The sequence below is a fragment of the Diplotaxodon limnothrissa genome, linkage group LG23 (assembly GCF_057381915.1).
Source record: "Diplotaxodon limnothrissa isolate DT_005_m linkage group LG23, D_limnothrissa_male_GT1.1, whole genome shotgun sequence".
In the NCBI taxonomy this organism is placed as follows: domain Eukaryota; kingdom Metazoa; phylum Chordata; class Actinopteri; order Cichliformes; family Cichlidae; genus Diplotaxodon; species Diplotaxodon limnothrissa.
Genome location: NC_140617.1, coordinates 4,155,732 through 4,179,274, shown reverse-complemented (window position 1 = coordinate 4,179,274; position 23,543 = coordinate 4,155,732). Strand labels below are relative to the sequence as shown.

The 23,543-nt window shown below is 40.1% G+C and overlaps 2 protein-coding genes across 3 annotated transcripts; one reads left to right on the top strand and one right to left on the bottom strand.

Annotated features, from left to right (window-relative positions):
• The first annotated feature begins 5,276 nt into the window (after window positions 1–5,276).
• On the top strand, window positions 5,277–7,324 carry ccl44 (chemokine (C-C motif) ligand 44). Its single transcript, XM_085348602.1, has 4 exons — window positions 5,277–5,340; window positions 6,209–6,338; window positions 7,023–7,167; window positions 7,286–7,324. Exons 1-4 carry the CDS (start codon window positions 5,277–5,279, stop codon window positions 7,322–7,324), a joined length of 378 nt encoding a protein of 125 aa, XP_085204728.1.
• A 4,836-nt stretch (window positions 7,325–12,160) lies between these two features.
• slc1a6 (solute carrier family 1 member 6) lies at window positions 12,161–18,564 on the bottom strand. Of its 2 annotated transcripts, XM_085348543.1 has the most exons (11): window positions 18,552–18,564; window positions 16,688–16,954; window positions 16,449–16,586; window positions 16,041–16,248; window positions 15,315–15,357; window positions 14,982–15,110; window positions 14,691–14,875; window positions 14,320–14,553; window positions 13,970–14,164; window positions 12,659–12,793; window positions 12,161–12,412 (listed from the first exon to the last, which is right to left on the bottom strand). In XM_085348543.1, the coding sequence occupies exons 2-11, from the start codon at window positions 16,908–16,910 to the stop codon at window positions 12,214–12,216; spliced, it is 1,689 nt and encodes a 562-aa protein (XP_085204669.1). In that variant the 5' UTR covers window positions 16,911–16,954; window positions 18,552–18,564; the 3' UTR covers window positions 12,161–12,213. The 2 variants fall into 2 exon arrangements, with proteins under 2 accessions (XP_085204669.1, XP_085204670.1); XM_085348544.1 differs by lacking the exon at window positions 18,552–18,564 and having other exon boundaries at window positions 14,691–14,872; window positions 15,000–15,110; window positions 16,688–16,817.
• Between the last annotated feature and the right edge of the window lie 4,979 nt (window positions 18,565–23,543).

The window sequence follows — 23,543 nt, the reverse complement described above, 5'->3', positions numbered from 1 at the left end:
ATTCCATGAAGGAAATCTCATGTGAAGATAAAATGCAGAGCTTTCCCGTGTCCAAAGCAGAACATGAAATATGAATCCAGGGCCGGTTGGCCTAATGATTCGCTTTTATAATAATGGGGGGAAATGGCATGCTGGGATAAGCTTTAACCCCTTGGCTTTTTAAAGCTTAGTTATTTATAACAAACTAGTAAAATTAAAGTGGCATTTAATACAGCCAAGACCTCTTTTCAATTTTAAGAATTTTAATTGCACTTATTTGCATTCTTTTTATTTAGATATGCAATGATTACCATAAAATGGACACAATAGCTCTATCACAAGGTTAAGCATAGGATTTTGCAATGCTCTCCACATGCTGGCATTGACAACATGATTTTTAGCTGCTGCGGGGGAAATAAGTATTTCTCTCCCTTTTTAAGTCATAATTTTAAACACTTATGAAAAAATGAAGGAAAGAAGTATCCCCTTGGAAAATATGATTTATTACTTGGATTAATTCTTGTTGGCAAGCGGAGCTGTCAAATGTTTCTTGTAGTTGGTCACCGGGTTCGTGTGCACTCAGTGGGGATTTTTGGCCACTGCTCTTCATAGATCTTTCACAAATCCTTAAGTTTTCTAGATTATCACTTAGCTACACAAAGCTTCAGCTCTCTCTGTAGGTTTCATACCACTCACATTACTGATGTCACCAAAACAGTCCATTTGTCAATATCCTGCCCCAGTCTTCCCTCACTTATGAAGGACACCTTGAGATTCTTGAAGTTCTCCATTGGGGGCAGTAACTTGTCTCTGGATTGGAGTGAACACTCCACCCTTTTCCAACTGAGAACCATGGCCTCAGATTTGGAGGTTAAGCTGCAGGTGCTGCACAATCCTGTACCCTTTGCAGATTTACATCCCCAATGCACAATGCTGCCACCGCCTGTTTGGTAGGGATGATGTTCTTTGGGCCATAGTCAACAGTCATTTCTTTCTAAATGTTCAGAGCCCAATTTTGGTCTCATCTAACAACCTTGAAACGTTTCTCCGAATGGGCCTTCTTGAGCAAGTTTTCAAACCACAACCTGGCAACTTGTCACCATTGGTTTTCTTGGTGAGCGGGGTCCTGCTTTGCATTCCTAGGGTTATCCCTTGTTGTTCCCATGATCACTGATGATGCACATCTTGGGGTACCAGCCTGAGGGCGATTGACAGTTACTCTGTCTTTCCTTCATTTATTAATATGCACTCTGCAATCATGTCTCCTATGTCCTTAGACAGCTCTTTGGTCTCTCCTATGGTGGTGAGGTTTAAAAAGGAATTGCAGGTTATAACTTGTCCTTGAATTTTGTGCACTCATTTCATTGGAACTTTTTGCTCAGTATTTTAAGCACAAAAAACAATGAAAAAAAATGTGCTGTGCTTAATTCAGTTTTCAAAATTGCATTCCACGCCGCTTGTTGTCTGTTTTGTACACCTCCCAGTTTGCTGCCTTGCAAAGATTATATCAAGCATTTGCCCCCCTGCATCTTATCCCTTACAAATCCCTTTTTGGGAGCACAGTCCGATCTGTTAAGACCGTGTGTCCAGTTCAGTGGGTTGAGCCCTCCATCATCTTTTGGAGGTCAAACTATGCCTCTGTACAACTCCAGCTCTTAACATTACTCTGGTCACCCCGATCGCTCACTGCTGTTATTTTTATTTTTGATTTCCCTCGTGTTTCTGGGTCGCCACACCTTGACAGGAGATATTTAATCACTGCAGAGATATCCGTAAAGTGTAGGGCTAACAGGCAGACCTGTAGTCATGTGGAAGGTATGTTTTTACAGCTGAGATTCCAACCTGATTTCTTGGGTCAAATTCTTGAATCCCCCTCTCTTTTACATGCGCACGCACACACACACGTACACAGCTTTACCCCAAACACACCCCTCAGTCAACAGTCTGCATATTTTCATATCCAGGGTTCCATAGGAGACATTTTGTTGCCATGTTGTCTGAATATTTCTTGGTATGTTGCAGTAGCCAAAGGATAATTTGTTCCTTCTTAAGATCTGTTGAGCCACAGGAACTTAGACAGCCCCACATCAATAAAATCCAACAAAATGTGTCCATTATATGTGCTACATTAGTGTCTAAAGCAATATTTCTCTACATGAAATGCAACTCATTGTTCCAGCACTGCCCTGCCAGCATATTGAAAGTTTGTCTAATGCATTCTTTTCTAAAGTACAGTAAATCCAGAGTATTTATAGTAATGAAGTTTGATGGGTTTGAATTTGCAAGCTTAATTTGTGTGACAAGAAGGGAAAATATCACCTTTACCCCCTTAAAATATCCATATAATTATTTAACGGCTCTTTTCTACCAGATTCACCCAAACAGTTTTTTAAGCCTTGTCAGCGCAGAATGAGAACAATGTACATTACATTCCTGTGTCAGCTTTGTTTGATGATACTTCATGTTTCTCCCTGCAGATACATGGCCAAACCTAAATAGCAAGGCACCATGTCAACTGAAGTCCTTTCATCTTCCCAAACCATCAACTATGAATGTCAGGCATTGGTGTCAATCCAACACGAATAACTTGCCACAGCGGATCAGAGTAAAGCACAGTCATGAGACCCCGCTACGTTTCTCTTTGACATACGCGCTCCATGTTAGTTGTCAGCCTGGGTATGACGTGATAGCTTTTGAACAAACAGGTGATATTTCCTTAACGGTGTAACAGAGTAACTCCACACACACCTAGAAATGATCACTACAATTTATTTTCACATAAATTTTCACACAGCGGATGATGCCAACTATGAATTTCAATTTCTAGGCTTGCACGAGTCCAAAAACATTCTTTAAATATGATAGCTGTGATATATTGTCTGTGTATTATCACTTATTGTGTACCACACCTATAAGAGCTATAATTCTTCTTAATAAGTTATTAGTTTTCCAGACACGTTAAGTGCCTTCAGCCCTATGATGTGGGAATATTTGTGCATCTCTCACACTTAATCCAGCCTTTGATTGATCACTTTATACAATGTTGCTGGCAGCCTAATCAGACTTTGACAAAGTGTGTTTGTCATTTTTCTCGATCATAGGGCCAGTTCAAAGGAATACCTTCCTGAGACAGATGCAGGCCTACATCAGTTTCTCTAGTTCCTGTCTGTATAATTAGATCCTGATGTTGTTTTCTGTTGAAGTCTCCCTGTAATGGATGTGAGTGTGCTAACATAGTGCCTCCAGCGTATTCGTGTGGTGTTTGGTTAATGAAACAAAATAAATGAAACAATGTTTTATAATGATTTATGGTTAGAAAAGGAGAGACTACAAAAACATTTAGGACATATTTTCAAACATCTGAGTTACTTTATTAGGTAAATTTATAACATTTACTTGGTGACAAGTTTGCATCAGCATGAGCCAAGGCATGCAAACGAAATTATAGTAAGAAAACCAGACTAGAATTAAAAGGCCTCAGATTGGTTTCACATTGTTGCCAGATTTTCTACGAAGGTCTGGACTTTGACTGAGCCACTGCAACGTTCTTTTGTTTTTCAGTTGTAAATTTGCTGCTGTGCTCGGGATCATTGTCCTGCTTGCGTGACCCGACTTTGGGCCAAGCTTTAGCTGTTGAACAGATGGCCTTACATGTAACTCTGGGTTGCTTTGGTATACAGAGGAGTTCGGAGTCAACTCAATGACCGTAAGGTGTTCAGGTCCTGTGGCTGCAAAACAAGCTGAAAGTATGAGGTGTTCATGCTGACAGCCTGTGTTTGGTTTGGGCTAAATATGGCACTATGGCCAAAACCGTGTCCTCATCTGTGGAAAGAACACTGTTTCAGAAGTCTTGTGGTTTGTTTAGATGTAATTTCACAAAAATTAAGCTGTGCTGCTATGTTTGTTTTGAATGGAGGAGACTGTTTCCTAGCAACCCTTAGAAACAAGCTATGGTTGTTTAGTGTTTTTCTAATTGTACTACCATAAAGTTTAACATCTAACATGCTTAATGAGGTCTGTAGAGTCTGAGATGTAGCTCTTGGGATTTTTGCACATCTGACTCCAAACAGAACCTCTAAAGCTTCAGCTTTTATAAAGGTGCTCACACTTTCTGATAATCAGTTAGCAAGTGCATTTGACAAGCAGCATGGCTGCCACTTACCATCTGTATTCCACCAACAAAGGTGCTAGCCCTTTGTTTACTTTTTGAATGACTGCTTACAGCGGTGCATCATTAGCATAGAAACGTAACGTTAACATGAAAATTAACAGTGTAAGAGGCCAAGGAGCTCAAAATGAGCAGATAAAGGGATATTAAGCATGTTAAATGAGAAAACTTTTTTCTTTTATGTAGCAGTTTAAGCCTTTAAAGCCTGAACCATGAAATATCATAATGTTTTGTGTTTAATGAACCTTCTGATGGCAAAAAAGTAATAAGATATTTGTATCAGATTTGCTACATCAGACATTTTTTTGTATTTCAGTTTTTGAAGGAAAAAAATCACACTGATGATATCTGAATAACTCACAAAAACTTGGCTTTAAAGAGTTAAAGGAGCATAAAATGTATCTAAAAAAAATAGATTTCATGAATCTGTCTCAGACTTTTTGATCTATTGTAAAATGTTACATGAATAACATTTATTGCCATTTAAAATGACAACTGAAAGAGACATTTTTAAAGCAATCACTCATATTAACATCAGGATAAAGATATACTAAAGGAGGCAGACAGAAAACTCTGTGGTAAGAATGATCCAGATAAAGTTCAGATACTACCGCTTCCCCTACAGCCCGTACAGCTGCAAACCATTTTACATTCATTTTGTTATTTGGAAATGAAAAAAAGCCAAATAACTGGATTTATCATGGGAATTAACATAAATGCTGCATGTTGAATACTTCTTGATAACTCGCCTTTTATCTATTTTGGTTCTCAATGAGAAAAATGCAGGAAAGCAAAGGAAAAAAGAATGAAGGAGTAATTTAACACCCTAAATGAAATAAATCAGGCCTGGCATCTTGAGTGAGGAGACTGAAAGGGAGAAATGAGGGAGAGGTGAGATGAATGTGAAAGAAAAAGAAGGAGGGAGTTAGTTGAGCATAAGAATGAAAATGGATAAACAGACGGTGGGAGGGAAAGACAGTAAGACAAAAAAGAGAGGTGGTAAAAGTGAGTGAGAGATGGGCAGGGAGGTATAAAGAGAGGGAGGGAGTAGTATAAGAGAGGCAGCCATAGAGGGAGAGGTGACAGAGTAGATTATCCTCCTCTCCTCTCCTCCTCTGCCAGCCTCATCATGTTCATGCTGCAGATGTTGACTGTTATCTCTCTGACTGTTATCCTCTTGGCATCTGTAGAAGGTAGGACATAACCATACTTTCTATGTGTGTGTGTGTTGCATGGCTTGCATGCACCCTGCAGGTGGACACTCTAGCATAGACGGTGATGGCGAAGACAGAAAAGGAAAGAAGAGGGAAAGAGGAATAGCAGCAGCAGGAGCAGCAGGGAGGGAGGCATGGATGTAAACAGAGGAGCAGAAATCACATCACACACACACACACACACATGGAGAAAAGACAGCAACTGTGTCAGGGCTCAGTTCGCGTGATCGTGTAGTCTTGTCTGTTTTCTGAAATGTAGTCAAAGCGCTGGAAGTGCACTGATGTGGCTGAGGATGGCTTCAAAATCATTTGTGGCATTACAAAGCAGCACTGTCCTATTTTGCTCCTGCTGCCTCACATCACACTTTCAGTTGTTTACAGATTTGGATGAAGGGACATCATGGCATTCCTTACACACAAACACCTCGCTTTTTCTACCACTTTCTCCCGTTTCACTGGCATGCTCGTATGTTTCTCAGCACAACGGGATGCCATTATAATTCCTCTGGCATTCTAGTGTGTGTCCATATGTGACTCTGCGTATATGTGGGGCATGTGCAAAATACTCTGCTTCGGTCTTTGCTAATATCAGAACAGGGACTTGACAGTGCTGAAAAACTATAAATATGAACGCTCAGATTTAGGGTCTGATAATCTGCAATAATTTCTATTATTTGAAACTTTTCTGCCTGGCGTGATGCTGCATTAGCATCCCGTTTTCACAAAAAAGTAATTGAATGTGAAATCTATTCAATGATGTGAAACACCTGAAAGTTCAGCATCATTCTGGCAGTCTGCTTTCGTTTCAGTGACTCATTTGTCTTCCTTTGTCCGTGTTATTTCCTAGCCATAGGTGTGCAGATGAAGAACGATGTCCAGTGCTGCATGCTATACTCCCACGGCAAGGTGCGTACCAAAGATGTGTTGCGGTTTGAGGTGCAGACCGAGGGGCCCGACTGCAGTATACAAGCCATCATGCAAGTATTTCAACTATCCACTCCTGGAGCTAAAGAGCACACAGCAATCTGCAGGAATGGAAAATATGCCTCTCGTTAGAGGAGGGCAGAGCTTGGGCTGAGAGGCATTGTCATCTTTCCAGGTCATGTTGTTATGGCAGGGCTTAGAGCTGTAATTGCCAGGGAAGTGAAAAAGGAAATATGTGGGAATAACAAGCCATCTGAAAATACCTTCTGAGCCAGCTGAGCCCTGCTGCAGCCAGTCAGTCAGTCAGAACAGCAGGGTTTATTTAAGTAAACTACATTGTGATACCTATTGTTTCCAGCAGGTCAGGGAAATCTGATGAAGCTGGGGAATGAAGAGCTTGCTTATTCATGTGGCCCAGTTAACAAAAGCACTGAATTCTCATCCGTTGGATACGAGGCATTATTTTCGTTACCTGTTTTAGTTTGATCGCAATTTGTTCTTCGTTATACTAGAGGGGGAAATACAAAATTCCCTCTTTATCATCTTATAGTATATAAATATTCATTTTAATTTGGGCTATAGCTGGCAAATACCTTTGTAGATCTCAGCATGATCTTCTCCTTCTTACTGCAGCACATTCAAATCGGTGTGTTTCCATCCTTTGTCTCGAGTCTTCAGCACATCCTTGTACTGTCATCCTGCAACTTCTGCACATAATTTGCATTTGTCTTTCAAAGACTGTACACGAAGAAGGCGGTGAAGTGTGCAGACCCCAGAGACCGAAAGGTAAAGAGGTTGCTAAGAAAGCTCATCCAGAGACAGAGAGACAAGGCCCGCCAAACCAAATGGTTCCTTTCTGACAACCTTCCTGTCATGTCAGAGGTGAGACGCAGTCTGTTACACGGCTACTTTACTGTATTCTACACCTGAGATGTAATAAAGGCAGCTTGATGAAGTGAAACTGAGGAGTGTTGCAAAGTCATAATTTCCATGTCTTCAGGTCAAGAAGGACCACTTGGTGGTTCTCAGTGTGGAGTGATGGAGCGATGGAGGAAATATGGAGGAAAAGTTGTAGTCATAAGTAAGGCTCTTTTCCGTATGTTATTACTCATATAAACTTGGTATGTAGGCTATATGTAAAGTAAATCTCTAAAAGTCTCATCTGGGATTTTGAGCTGTCTTCCTGTGTTTCTGCAGGCCAAGTAAACTTTCAGCAGCTTGTCATCTTTACATGTCAAAGCTCGCTGACTCTCCAATCATCGTGTCTCTCTCTCTATCTACACTATCCGTCTCCCTGGGACTGGACCTGGGCAGCAATACATATTTAGATATTTAAGAATGAACTCTGCTTGAAATATTCCCAGTATGTGGCTGGAACATTCTCAACAAAGGGGGTGTTATTTGTAAGATATGTTGCAAAGATTTTTTTTAAAATGGCTTATACTGTTATTTGCCAGAGACTGCCTGAAAGTGTCTCCCTCTATAAAAAAGCATAACCACTCCTGGCTGATGTGAAATCAGTGAAACAGATGTAATGAAATGAGCAGTGATATGAATATTGTATATCACCAAGATACTCTTATGGTTATTTGTGACTTGTATACCTTAAATGTGTAATGACACTTCATACAGTAAAGTAGATGGGGTTTGGTTACGGTACACTGAGCGTGCAGAATATTGAGATAACATGTCTCCAGTGGTATGGTTTACAACTCCTTTTTCAGGCTATATTTGACTGTTTATAAAAAAAAAATCACAGTTGACTCAGAGTGAATGTTTCACCTGGATGCAACCTTCACTATAGCTCAAGAGCAAATGTTCCTAATATTTTGTCCATTTTGTATATTGCGTGTTTGTAAAGTCCTGTATGAAATGTGACTCTAACACTAGGCCCTCAGGCATCAGCGACAGATTTAAGTATCTATTTGGAGTTTACATTTCTACGTTTAAACAATAGTTTGTCACTAAACTATGCCAAAGTGTTCATGATTCAGTTCACCACATGGCCAGGCTGTTAAAACTTAGAGGGCTCGACTGTGTGCGAAACACACAAGCATTGCATCGTAGGAGAATGCACTATATGTTAAAACACAGCATCTCGAGTGAACAATTTTATAAATAAATCTGAAATAATAACTAGAAGGGCTGCAGCGTCTTTTTTCAATCTTGAGATGTTTGCGTATCGCTTTCTACAGCGTGCTACTGATGTAGCTCAAAGTCAAACAAAAAAGAGTAAAATCTCTCACAACTGCACAGACATTCACTTTTATTTATATAACATCAAGTGTTTTAAAGGTAAAGACCCTACAGTAATACAGAAAAAACAATCAAATGACTCCCTATGAGCAGTGTTGGGAAGGTTACTTTTAAAATGTATTCCATTACAGATTACAGAATACATGCCCCAAAATGTATTCTGTAACGTATTCCGTTACGTTACTCGATGAGAGTAACGTATTCTTAATACGCTGGATTACTTAATATATTATCATGCTGTTTACAACTACGTGAATGTACTATTGCTGTGATTTATTACTGTTACTGAAGGCTCCGCGGCTCCGAACCGTAGTAAAGGACCTCTGGCTAATACAGTGGGTTCCGTGTCGGGCTCGTAGCCGAAAAATAGCTTTACTTTGTTGTCTGGGTCAACTTTGCTTGCGAGAGACAGAGAGAGGCGTTGAAAGGCTGCTCCAACGGAACTTATTGTTTCGGAGGAAAACACCAACACAGCGTACAGTCAAGTCTCAAGAGCGTACTTACACCTGGGCTCGTCAGGCACTCTTCTTGGCTGCAGTGGTTATTATTTTATTTACATGCTTCCAGCTCCCGTTTTTGCTTGATGACAACTCCTACTTTTCCTTTTTCTCCCTCCCTCGCTCACAGACACATAACGGGTACGGCAGTCCATTCTCCCTGCAGCACGGACTACACTGCCCATGATGCTACATCCTGTAGCATTCTGCCTGCTTAGCACAACAACAACAAAAAGGCGCTCTCTCACCCAGGAAACACAGAGAGAGCGTCGCCCTGTAACCATGGCAACCGTAACGCTGCCGCCTGGAACAACAGAACATAGCTGTCAAACAAAACCCAAACAGTCCTGACCCGCCACAATATGAAACAGGGAAGTACCGCCGTGTAATCCATTTATTTCAACAAAGTTACTGTATTCTGAATACCACCTTTTTAAACGCTACCTGTAACGGAATACAGTTACTCATATTTTGTATTTTAAATACGTAACCGCGGTACATGTATTCCGTTACTCCCCAACACTGCCTATGAGTAACAGAAGTAATTATCATAAACAGCTACAACATTAAAGCTACAGCAAGTCGTTTTTGAGGTTTTATTTAATTGGAAAAAGGAGATTATGATTGAAAAATGATAGAAAGATAAGTATGTGTAATTACATCTCCCAACAAATTGCATTTTCATAAACTTAGAATTAATCCGTTAAATATAGAAGTTGGCAACAGTTTTAATTTGCGCCTGTACAAGTGCTAATTTTGCAGACCAATAACTTTTGTCATAGTTTTTGCCCACAATCTCTTTTTTCAGACAAAAACAAGATAAAAACTAAGGCATGAGGACAAAACTATGATAAAATGTACTGACACCAATAAAACGAATGACAATGACATGAAAATATTCGGGAGATCCAATCAGAGGTAATCTCCTTATAAGATTAGATCCACACATTTGAGCTGCCATCAAGAAACAGTACCACTACCTCTCATGAAAACGCAACAAAAAGGAAAACAGGAAAAGGAAATATAAGAGCCTTTGTAAAACATGTGAAGCAACTCTCACCAGATTTAGTCTAACAACACTAAAACTAACAGAACAGGCAAGAGTTAAGAATATCCTCAAAATCTCTCCTTGGTATTGTTGCCATTGGTCAGAAGTGAGTTTACCTGACTCACTGACTCATATTGGACTCCTCCAAAGTTTTACAGCCTCCTCAAGAGTGAAATAACATGGACGCATATTGACAGCTGCGGTAAACAATGGACTGAAACCCTACAGTCACTACATATAAACAGGAGCCACCGTAGGTAGGATTGTACACTTGGGATCGCTAAGAAAACAGAATACATTTGACTGCAATCTGCAATCTACTGACATCTAGTGGTGAGATTTTACACAATGTAACTTTAAAATAAGATAATAATGAATTGCTGTTTCATTATGTTTATGACTCTGAAAAGTCATTATACATAATGAGAATATTTATTTTAGGTACTTTAGATATACTTTAGATATATATATACTTATGTATATACTTTTATACAACTTGTCCTATATTAAACTATGTAAATAGTGCTGTTATTATTTGTACTAAAGAAAAAGCAGTAAATTGTGTCTTGTGTTTTGTAAACAGTTTTCTAAACTGATTTTATTTCTGATTAAATATTCTGGTTTCCCTATCACATCCAGCAGTGACATATCTGTAGTGCTTACAGCAGCACAGCCTGGGTTAACTTAACTATTAGCTTTTATATAAAAGGATTTCAAACTTAGATGAAATGTTCGTAATAAAAAAAGAAGAATTCACCTCATCCATATGTGAAATTTGTTTTTCATATAACATTTGACCCACTGTTTTCTCTAAGAGAGCAGCTGAGAGTGTCTGGAGGGGAGAATATCTTCCACAAGGGGTAGCCACAATCACAATAATGAGAATCACAGTTCATTTCAGTTCCTGAGACATTTATTTATCATGTTTTTTCACACGCTGTCCATCAACATGTTGAGCTGCTCCTTCATCAGAAATAACAATTCTACTGAAATAACTTAAAGCAACAAAACTCTAACCTGCAAACAAAAACTCGAGACCTCTTAATGGGCATGAACTGGTACAAAATCAGACACGTGTATTCACACCATCACGTTTATAATTATGCACAACACTGAAACAACTGTGTAGGTTCTCAAAAGCATTCACCAAGTTTCTTCACTGCACTTTTTCACAAAACCATCAACTGTAAAGTAACCAGCAACACTTCAATCAAAATATACCAAAAATCCAATTACATGTTGAGTAGATAATAACATATAATGCAGAAAACACAGACCGATTGGTGTAATAGTGTACTAATGTTTAAAAACACTGTTGCTATCAACAGGAGGAAAAAAGAAACCGAGAATATGAACACCTTCAGTATTGCAGCTATTTCTGTTTAATTACTCCTTTAGCATTGCAGTACTGTGCCCATATAGCACCAAATAAATACAAGAAATACACACCAATATCCATAAGAAAGCACTGGGGGTGGGGAACAGTCTATAAAGTCATTTAAAATATATCAACTAAATAAAACAGAGTAAAAGTTTTCTTTTTCACTTGTATCCAGTGTTTAACAGTCACAGTTTTACGATTAAATCATGTAAGCACACTTAAAAGAGGAAGGAAACAATACTGCTGCTCGTGTATTTACATCCAGCTTTATTTTTGTGTAGTGCTGTGGAAATCCCACATCTAAGTCCTATTAGAGGTAGTCATTATTAGAATGACAAAAATGGGTGTTTGCAGTGGACAATGTTTAGTCATGCAGAAGAACTGGGCAAAGTCTAAAGAATAAATTCACAAGACTGAAAAAATAAGCTGGTTTACATTATGAATGGTGTTGTTTCTCTAATAATGCTGTGTTTTCAAGCTTGAAAGTGAGATTATTTGATGGCTTTGAACTGCATTTCAAAAAAAATAAAATAAAAAAAATCACAGGATGCTCCTAAACAACACGTGAACATTAGTTTCTGTCATCAAGCTGTCCCAGGACAGGCGTCACTGTGTCGTATTTCCCAGATAAGCTTTTGTATTTGAGGGAAAGATGTGAACCTCAAGCATTGGCTATCATGTTCTCCATCACTGCATCATGCTAATGCTTCTGTATGTTCATGCCGTTTCATGTGATTCCCTCGCCTTCACATTGTGGTCTCGCTGTTGAGATGATTGACTATGTCATTGTCCTGGCAAATGAGCTGATAGGGTTTCTCGTTCTCCTCGATTACAGAGTTGCGCACCTCGGCGTCCTGATTCTGCAGCTCTTTGCGGGAAAGGTGCTCCACAATGCCGGCCCCGAGGGAGTCGCCGAGAACATTCGTGGTAGTACGCAAACGGTCCCTGGAGTCACGAGAGAGAGAGAATAAGTGAGAAAGACTAAAAAATGACTGCATATATAAGTGGAAGAAAATGGATGGATGGATGCTATGAAAACAGTTGCAGGCTCTCTTATCCATCACTCTGCATTATGCATCGATAACCTTTGTAGTTGTGGGACCTCTGGGCTCTCTGAAGCTTTACAATGACATTTAAGCTGGCACAATCCCAGACCAATCCCCATCAAGCTGACATTTAGTGGGAACTCACAGGAACCAATCCACAGCGATGATCAGCGTTATGTCCTCCGTGGGCAGTCCCACCGATGTCAATACAATCACCATGGTAACCAGGCCAGCCTGAGGAATGCCTGCTGCTCCGATGCTGGCAGCCGTTGCTGTGATACTGAGTGGGCGGTGGGAGGGATGGGGAGGCGAGTGAATGCATTTAATAAAAGGAAACAAACAAACAGCACATGTGCACTGCTGGTGGGTGTAGTAGAGTGTGATAAAAGCACACGAGGAATACTGTCTCTACCATATGTTCTTTAAAATGTATTTTTGTTTAATAATAGTAATAGCAGAAACACACTTTTAATATATGTTTACATGTTTATTAACCTCTCATTTCCCTATCTAGTAATAAAAAGTGTGATCAGAAAGAGGAGTAAGCTGGAGCAAATCCCTATCTCACGCGTTTACCTTGTTCTGTATTTGTGTATGTGTTGTATATAGGGGACAGCATGGAAGTGCCAGAAACTGCAGTTCCTTAAATGGACACTAGAGGTTTGATGCAAAATATTTCCATAGGCTACTATGTTAAAATGACCAACTTAGCAGCAGAATTAAGCATGTTTACACACATAGTCTATAGATTAGCACCTCCTTCGTAAACACCGTATGGATATTCTTGCATACCAGTTATAATTTTTAAAATTGTATTGAAGCTAAAATCTCAGCAATTTCAAGTGACTGAACTCGATCTAAAGACTTTATTTTCTCATTTTGCTGAGTGAACTTTGAGTATTTTATTTGTAATAGTGTGGCAGTTTACACACCGGAGCCCTGATTTGATCCCAGGGCAGACACAAAGCCCTTGGTGGGTTGCAGTAGGAAGGCCATCCTCAGTAAATATTTGCTAGTTTAAATATACAGAGCTGCCCGTTATGGCAACCTCTCGTGAAAAATGGAACAGCCAAAAGCAGTAGGAGGTATTTAAACCTACTGGCCACTTTATTAGATACACTTGTTCAATGGCTTTTAAAGCAAGTATCTAATCGGCCAGTCACATGGCAGCAACCCTGTGTGTTTAGGAATGTAGAAATGGTCTACAGCAGCAACACACCACACACACCTATGCCACCTCTGACAGCTAGGAGCAGGAAACTGTGGCTACAAGTTGTAGCACCAATGTTGGACAATAGAAGATTGGAAAAATGTTGCCTGGTCTGATCAGTCTTAGTTTCTGCTGTGACAGTCAGAGAGTAGAGAGAGCGATCATCTCTTTATGACCACAGGTTGCCCATCTTCTGGGAGGAAAGAGAGGGCTCAGCTGAGTACTAGCAAACCAAAGTACTGTTACCTGATGGTGAGAATCTGACCAAAGTTTAGCTCCATGCCATTGACTTGAGCAATAAAGATAGCTGCCACTGCCTCGTAGAGGGCGGTGCCATCCATGTTAATGGTGGCTCCAACGGGAAGGACAAAACGCGTCACTCGTTTATCCACGTGGTTGTTTTCTTCGAGGCAGCGGAAGGTGATGGGCAGGGTAGCAGAGCTTGAAGCAGACAGGATGAGACATGTTAGCATTACCATAAACACGAGCAGAGACTGGCCTTTAATGCTGCTAAACACAAAGGAAGTAATGCAGTGCTTCTTATGATGAGATTCAGAATGAACGAATAACAATGTTTGAATTATGCAGAAGCTAACCTGGAGGAGGTTCCCAGAGCAGTGATCAGTGCCTGCAGCAGGCCGCCAATGAAGCTGTAAGGATTCTTCCTGGTTACCAGGAAATAAAGCATTGGCAGGACAAAGAGGCCGTGGATGAGAAGACCCACGATGACCGACACAGTGTACATCCCAAGCTGACTGCCCACTTCTGCCAGATCCTTCATCTCCACAATCTTCCCAGCAATCAGAAACAGGATACCTACTGGAGCATACCTGCAAGTTTGGAAACATTGTTTTACTATAATGGTAATTTTATTGGGTTAGTTGCTTTTATAGACTAAAGGAAGAGTTTTCTTCAGTTAAGTCTACTCAGAATCTTCATATGGTGTGGATGCTGGGTTTTTACTAACCAGATGATGATGGCCACCAGCCTCATGATGGCTTCATTCAGGCAGTCAAAGAACTCTCTAAGAGCCTGGCCCTGCTGTTTCATGTTGCCAATGACCAGACCGAAGCACATGGAAAACACCACCAGACCCAGAGCGTTTACTCCGCTCGAGGAGCCAGACACAGGGACGACCTCCTCCACAGTCTCCTGTGGTTGAAAACGTTTTACACACAAATCAATACGCACTGTAGTTTTCTTTTTCATAGTGATTAAAGTATTGCACTTATACCTGAAGATGCTTGTAGACACCCACCTGTATGGTGTGCAGCACCGTGCTGAGGTTCATGCTCAAGGCAGAATCGGTCACATTGAGCGAGTCGGTGAGGTTCAGGGTTACGGTCACATTTCTGGTGTAAACAGTCTTCTTGTACACTGTTTTATACTGCAACAGACATGAAATGTTTTTAAGGTAGTTACATAGCAATACATGCAATGTAATAGAGATTAGGAAAATAAAACTATATGTTTATCAAATTTTTGTTGATCAAGATTTAGAGATAAAGGAGATTTTCTTTCTTTAAATGAAATGAAGTGTTCCATAATGAAGAAGATATGAACCATGGCTGGGATGAAAACAAAGGCTTACCTGCTTGAAACAGGCTTCTACCAGATTAGGAGGAAACATGTTCCTAGAATAGAAAAAAGCAAAGATCAAATGAGCCACATATACATAAATAAATATGCCTAAAACCTAAATTATTTTAATAACCAGCAGGGGGCGACTCCTGGGGTAGTCTATGGGAAAACAGCACTCAGTTGCTTCACTCTGACCTCAGTAAACACGTTCCTGCTAACTTTATGGGCTCAGTCCAAGTTTCAGGTCTCACTGAAAATAAGATTGAGTCATTTTTGTAAATCACTGTCATTCTAAAAGTCAGAAAGATGCTTGTGATGTGCTGTGGTTTCTCAGTTTCAAACAAACTTCACTAACTGATCGGTGACATCATGGTGGCTGTGCCCATCTTTTACACTGTCTGTGGCTAAGTATAGCTCTGCAGCCATCGTTCAGAACAAATAAGGGAAGCAATGGAAAGAGCCTGACTCCATCCAATTGTTATGTCTGCCATCCAAACATATTAGGTTACAGCTTGTACCTTATAAAGACAGAGGTGTGAACACCATTGGGTGTTTTGGAAGTTATCCTGAGCTAAGTAATTTGATTACTGGCAGTAGCTTCATATAAAAAATAGTGGTATCAATCTATTAATCCATCTCTTAACATTCTTGTTAGACTGCTCTCGTAATATGAACTGCGACTGTCTGTGGAAACACTGTGTAACCTAACACATGAGTCAAGTTTCTGAGTCGTTACCTGATGAGATCCAGAAAAGCATCAGTAGCCTGAACAGGTTCGATATTCCCACCGTTGGCCACGGGGCTGTCCCTGTTCCCTTTCCCCGGCTGGATGATGACGACGATGACAATGCCGATAAACACAGCAATCAGCGTGGTCACCATGTAGTAGACCACTGCGTGCAAACCCATCTTACCAGATGCTTTACTGTCCAAGGAGGAAATGCCTGAGGCAGAGAACATTATTTTCTCAGTGGACTGATGAAAGTTTGAATTTGATGTTAAATTAATCATAGAAACAGCTTGCTGGTAAATACTGAAGACTACGATAGGATATCTGCTCTCTTTCCGGATCTAGACAGTACTGTGCTGAAGCAGTGTGGGAAAATAAAACATATTTGCTTTTAAGTGCTCATTAGAAGCTAACCTGTGATCAGACTGGAGACAATTAGAGGTAGCACCAGCATCTTCAGCATTCTCATTAGGAGCTCCCCAGGAAAGGAAAAGTACTTGATTTCCCTCAGGGACAGATTGTAGGGGCGTAGAGCAAAGCCCAGGATTATACCTGGCAAATAAATAAATTAACTAATAAATAAGCATCGAAATGCACAAATATAAAAGCACAAGCGGAAAAAAAACCTCCATTTGTTGTTCCTTTCCACTCACCCAGAGCCACGGCAGCGATGGTGAACAAAACGAACAAGTTCCTCTTCAGGAAACCCTTCACACTGGCCTTGCTGACGGAGCTCATCCTCTCCTTCATGCTGCTTGCTCTCCTCTCCATGGCCCTGCGTAAGCGCCTCCTCAGGTCCACTCTGTCTGGTAAGGGTGGTTTTTCTGTGTCCTCGTTTAGGAAAAGGCTGGCACTGGTGGGGGGCTTCTCATTCATAATAAGCTCCAGCACCTGGTCCAGGAGGCAGGTCTCGTGTGAAACTAAGAAAAAAAAAAAAAAAATTATTTGGTAAGTGTGAAGTTTTTGTCACGTGTAGTTTCTGGAGGGACGGCACGCTTTAAGACATTCACAGAATATCCACACACATCGCATGTTGCTCAATTGCTCGGGGTGAAAAAAAAAATAGAAAACAGGATGAAACAGCTGCTGCTGTGTGAAACACTGAAGCACCTGTTTAGGATTACAAATCAAAACCTGACCTAGCTGTGGCACAGTAACTAAAAAGCCTGAACCATGTAACCTACCAGTGCCAACTGAGATGGAGAAGATTACCAAGCTGAAATAGTTTTATGAATACACAGTTTTCTTTTTTAGTGTTCAGAGAATAAACATCCCCTTTTTGTGTATAATTTGGTTCAGTTTAGTGGTAAAACAGTTGGTGGACAAAACATTAATTGGCCACAGTTTGGATTAATCTGTTCTTCAGCATCTCATCTGCCACTTTGTTAGGTACACCTTCAACTTTAACTGTTCATTAATGCAAATAAACCAGTCGTATGGCAGCACCTCAAAGCATTTAGGCATGTGGAAATGGTCAAAGGGGCGTGATGAAATTCAAACTGAGCATCAGAATGGGGAAGAAATGGGAATCATGTGACTTCTGATGTGGCATTGTTGTTGGTGTCAGATAGGCAGAAACTGAGGTCTGCTGGGATTTTCCATCGCTAGAGTTTACAGAGAATGGTTTGAAAAAGAGAAAAAAAAAAGTTCTCTGGGTGAAAATACCATGTAGAGGTCAGAGGTCACAGGAGAATGTCCAGACTCGAGCCGATAGGATAGCAGAAATGACTCAAATAAGGACTCGTTATGCTCACATCGTTTTATTTTACTGTGCTCAACAATCACCAGATCTCAGTCAAACACAGCACCTTTGAAATATCGTGGAGCAGCAGAGTCGCATCACAGGTGTGCAGGGGCAAAATCTGCAGCAGCCGTGTGATGCTATCATGACAATATGAACCAAAATCTGCGAGAAATGTTTACAGCATCTTGTTAAATCTAAGGCACGAACAACTAACTAGCAAGGCATTCCTAACAAAAATATGTATGAGCACTTCAATATGACCTCATAGTGTACAATAGCTTGTTTACCTAATTTGTCAAAAAAACAATAAAGACACGTTCAAGAGCATGAACTCTAAAATACACACTGTCACTATGACAAAAAGCAGACTGCAAGCATAGTTCTGGTTTTGCAGTTACAAGCAAAGCTGGACTATGTGCTGGTTTAGTCTTGAACCGAGTAAGCAAACATGAGCTGTGTCTTTTTCAACCCTTGCTTTGCAGTTTTTTCTATGCTTAAAGCTATAAAGTAGACTTCTTGATGCGTGTTCAATCATTCAGGTAATAAATCTCCAAAAGTTGATTCTGTTCATCTGGACGTAGCGCTTTGTGGGAGAAACGTTTCGTCACTCATCCAACTGACTGCAGGTTTCCCCAATCTTACAAACAGTACATTTGCATAATGACTGAAACCAGCCCAGTGAAGGAACGCTACGTCTAGATGAACAGAATCAACTTTTAGAGATATAAAATAGACTAAAACCTAACATGAATAACGAGCTTTTTCAGTCTTACCGTGTTTCCCTTCTCTCTCTCGGTGTGTGTGTAACACATGGACGCTGCTCGCACTTCCTCCTATCTAAGTAGGCTACATTGTTTCCTCTTAGCCAACCACTGCAAACAAACTTGAAGTCCCACAGAGCGGGTAATAAACAGGCAGTGTCCTCATCTGCTTATTCTTCACATCTACTATAATCACTGACCTCACACAAAAATCATTTTTTCATTCTTCCCCAGAGATAAACACTTTATTTTGAAAACCAAAAACCGAATCTACTCAAATCATTTTATAAGGTTTGCATCAATCTATACATAATCTACATGTAGTAAAAAAGAAAAAGTTAACCACGCAAAGAGATGGACGTCTTCTTAGTTCTCTCACAGCACGATTCAGACCTGCTGTCTATAAATGTCTGAACGAATGTGTAGCGCGGTCACAATGTTCTACTATCTGGAGGACTGGAGTGGACTGATAACCAGAGGTGGGACCAAGTCATTGTTTTGCAAGTCTCAAGTAAGTCTCAAGTAAGTCTCAAGTCTTTATCCTCAAGTCTCAAGTCAAGTCTCAAGTAATGTCAGGCAAGTCAGAGTCGAGTCTCAAGTCACTGGTGTAAAAGTCCGAGTCAAGTCACAAGTCTGAAACTTTGAATTTCAAGTCCTTTCGAGTCTTTAAAAAAAAAAATGAAAAAATAATGTTGCAGTTATGCTAAATGTAAATATTAGACCATGTAATTTTTAAATCTGTGTTTTTCTCAACACATGACAAAATAGTGAACTTAGAAAATATACACAAATTGTGAAATTGCACCTCTTTAAAATGCAGCTCAATTAAACTTAGCGCCAAGAATAATTTTCACCGACAGTTCTGAGATAAGCTGCATGTTATTCTTGGATGCGGTTGTAGGACCGGCTTTAAAATCGCATGACAAAAATATCATACACATTAAAAAAAACTGTATCACCAACGTAGCCTGGAAAACATTTGCTAGTTAGATGAAGTCAGCTATCTCATCGTAGCATATTTATATGCATATTTATAATTATACGCTTCTTGGAGTGAGTGCATACACTCATGAAGTTTAGTAACTTCAGGTCACTGCAACAAGCCCAGGTACAGTTTACCGCCGGATGGGTGCAGGACCTTGAAATGCACCGTGTAGAAAGTAAAGACCATCGTACGTATCATAAGTTTACCAGTCTCACAAATCGTCGTCATAAATACACATTCGTTAACCGTTTATTAATATAACCTTTGAGCTCAATGGTAATTAATTAGCAGTGGAAATAATTTCTGGTAGCATCACAGAAATGTAGCAGTGACAATAATATTGTATGCTGTAATCGTACTGGACAATTAGTGATACAAAACAACTGTTTTATCCTGTGAATAAAAGTATGCGTTTTTGTCAGTGTACCATAATAACAGAAGCGAAACGCAATATTGTGTCAGGACAATTCACTATTTATGCACAATAAATAAAGGAGCATAGCGCGACAATTTCTGTTCAGCGCCAGACTTGCTTGTAACCTATATCACCAATTATGTTATGAAAATGACGCATTAACTACTAAAAAACACTGACCTTCGTGTAAATGCTTGGAGCAGACTAACCTGTGAGCTGGAGGGTTCCGGGACGTTATAATTGGTCTTTGAATGGCTGCAATCCAGGCCATCCGTCGCGTCTTTGTTACTTCGGAAACATGGCTCGAAAAATTTCTCTTCAACGACGTAATCCGATAACAACCGATCTCTTTACCCGTCGGCTTCCCGTGGCTGTCATGCGACCGGCTATTGCAGTTAATAATACAACAGCTTCTTGACATTTTTGTGTTTCTTTTTATCGCTGTATAACTGATTTTAATTGAAAGCCTGCGTGCGCTAGTACCGCTTGACCGCTTGCCACGAGTTCCCAGAATCCTTTGCGGTTCTACCCGTGAATGACGTCACATTTTCAATCTCTATATAATATGCATGTTAAATTTTATATTTGGGGTAAAATATCAAGTCTTTTCAAGTAAACCGGTTCAAGTCCAATTCAAGTCCCAAGTCATTGGTGTAAAAGTCCAAGTCAAGTCACAAGTCTTAGAACATTTTTTCAAGTCAAGTCTAAAGTCATAAAATTAATGACTCGAGTCTGACTCGAGTCCAAGTCATGTGACTCGAGTCCACACCTCTGCTGATAACCCCATTCTAGTGTGTAATGGATAAGAGTGGATGAAGCTGCCAGTTTCTACAGCGTTACACTAGAGTAGGAATGAAAACAAAATGTTCAGTCGTGAAGCTCAGTAAAGGCAAGACTAATGAAAAAGGAAGTCTCAAGGAAGGAAAGGCACTACAGCGAAGTGCTGAACATTAAGGCAGTTCACAGGTTATAATATAACAGCATTACTACATAAATCTTGTGATGAACACAATTAAATGATCAAAATGTTCCTTTCTGCCTCAATACAAGTCAAGCAGTGAGAGAGCGGTTTGATCGTAAGCTGCACCGCATGAGCTCATTTTGTCAGGCTGGAGCTGACCAGAAACTTTCAGCTGTGAGTCAGCTTAATGTTTCTTTTTTTAAAAACTTTTCTGTGCTTCATTAGTATTCACATGCAAAAACCTAATTCCCAAAATATCCAGATGCTGATCAGGCTGCAAATGAACAGAAAGACTGCAGAGTTTCTGTTTTAAATCCCTGTTTCATTCACAGTTTCAGTAAAAAAGCTGCAGTTCCAGCTGCCTTAATTTTTTTTTGACAAATAAACACTGAAACCTTAACTCAACAACCAGGAAATATACCATAATAAAAGGGGCATTGACCCCAGATAATCATCAGGCGTTTATTATAATGAAGAGATAATATTAAACTCTGAAATCCAAGTGAATACTGACTAACAATAAATCTGTCAAAACATGTGAACTCATGGTGGATATATGGCTGGCAAAAGTCAAGCAGCTTGTAATGCAGGACATAATTCATGAATACTAAACAGGAAACCCCCAGCATGTAAAAAAAAAATTTAAAATTAGTCCGTGTTCCAATGCTTTATTATTATTATCACTTATTATACAACACAGTCTCAATCTGTGGTAGTTTTTGAAATGCTCAAAACCTTTAATGCACTGATTGTCACCAAGTACAAAAGACGACGTTTTGGGTTAAAAATGCAGATTTTTCCACCTTTTTTAACGCTTTCTTGGTTGCCATGGTGAGGTCTCCCCACACTTTCTGCTTCTGACATGAAATACAATGCTTCCTAATTAAATATATTACTTACAACGTTACTCTCACTCACACAAAAAAGGTGGAAATTCATGTCCATGAGCGCAAAACACAGTTTGCCTGGTTATATTACAGTTGTCATATTTTGTAAACTACATTGATACTATTCAAAACACTGATTAATTTATGCCGATGAAACACGACAGCTTTCTTTAAAATCAGACCAGGTGCAGGTCTTATTCTGTCGTGGTTACAATCCCAGCAATTTCTCTGTGAAATTGAGAAATAAAGGCAGGTATTTTTCTCGTGATCGCACAAAGTAGCGATTGGAAAAAGCCTTTAAGCTGTCTGACTACTCACCACTCATGTTTTAGACTTTGAGTCAAGCAGTCCAGTTAAAATCAGGTAACCGTCAGAGCTTCACCGCTGTGGACGAGAGGGTCAGGATGTCGCGTGTGTGAACCTCCGGAGGTGAGTGGAGAGTTTGTCTCAGCTCAGCTTTCATAACAAGACAGACATGAAAGACCTCTCATATGGCCTGACCTTCTCATACACACACACACACACACAGCCAATATTTTGTGGCGTGTGACAAATCAAAGTCAGACAAATATGCCTACATTCCTATTTCTAATCGTCAACACTCCACACAATAACCTTTCCATGTCAAACAGCATTCAGTAGAAAATGACACAGTGATGTACATGATAAATGTCCAGATCACAGCGATTCAAAGGGGACTATTGATTTTTCCCATGAAGGTTGAATTATTTCAAACTCTTCACAGCCCGAGACAATAAACTGTCAGTGTAGAACAACGTGTAGACAGGAAAGACAACAATAAAGAAGTTGAATCTTCTCTTTGACAGTAGCTGGATCCCCTTTTGCCTTCCGGACTGCTTTAATCCTTCGTGGCAGAGATTAAAGAAGATGCTGGAAGCATTTCTCTGAGATCTCCATATTGACATGATAGCATCACACAGCCGATGCCACCACATCCCAAAAGTGGTCTGTTGGACTGACTATGGAGGCCATTTGAGTACAGTGAAGTTCCCTTCTTATCTGTCGAGAGTCCCACCCAGTGTGGTCTTCAGCGGCTGTATTCCATCTGCTTCAGGGTTTAACGTGCTGCACATTCAAAGATGCTCATATGCACACCAACAACAAGCACCCCAGTTTTTTTCTCTGTAAACTTCATGGTTGTGAAGGAAAATCCCAGCAGATTATCAGTTTCTGAAATACTCAGACCAGCCTGTCAGGCACCAGCAACCATGACACTTTCAGAGTCACCTTTCTTTCCCATTGTGATGCTCAGTTTGAACATCAGCAGGTCGTCTTGACCATGTCTACATGCCCAAATGCACTGAGTTGCTGCCATGTGATCGGATGATTAGATATTTGCATTAATGAGCAGCTGAACAGGTGAACCTAATAAAGTGAGCAGCTAAGATAACAAACAAACAAACCCATCTGCACTGCATACGTCTTTGTTTACAGTTTTTCTCAGTCGCTTTGGTGCGTTTCTCAGAACACCATTAACATTTGCACAGCAGTTAGTGCATTTCCCAAAACAATTAGTGCAAACTGCAAAACCTAGTGGATAGCCTGCAAAAGCACGTCACATGCACAGAATTGATTATCCATACCTCAAAAGCAAGTATCCATGTCAATGAAACTGTCAGTGCCATCAAAATGAAAAGTCTTGACACCATCTTTATGAACAAGATAGTCAAATGGCATTGTCATGTTTCCACTATGACAGTTTATAATTTCAGTGTTTCCCATTGCAAAAACAATT

Excerpts from the sequence above, each read along its gene's own strand:
- ccl44 (XM_085348602.1), top strand. The coding sequence starts at position 5,277 with ATGTTCATGCTGCAGATGTTGACTGTTATCTCTCTGACTGTTATCCTC. Across the intron at positions 5,341-6,208 it reads CCTCTTGGCATCTGTAGAAG|CCATAGGTGTGCAGATGAAG; the intron begins GTAGGACATAAC and ends GTTATTTCCTAG. Across the intron at positions 6,339-7,022 it reads TGCAGTATACAAGCCATCAT|ACTGTACACGAAGAAGGCGG; the intron begins GCAAGTATTTCA and ends TGTCTTTCAAAG.
- slc1a6 (XM_085348543.1), bottom strand. The coding sequence starts at position 16,910 with ATGAATGAGAAGCCCCCCACCAGTGCCAGCCTTTTCCTAAACGAGGAC. Across the intron at positions 14,876-14,981 it reads CGGTGCTGCACACCATACAG|GAGACTGTGGAGGAGGTCGT; the intron begins GTGGGTGTCTAC and ends TTTCAACCACAG. Across the intron at positions 14,165-14,319 it reads GCTCTGGGAACCTCCTCCAG|CTCTGCTACCCTGCCCATCA; the intron begins GTTAGCTTCTGC and ends GTCTGCTTCAAG.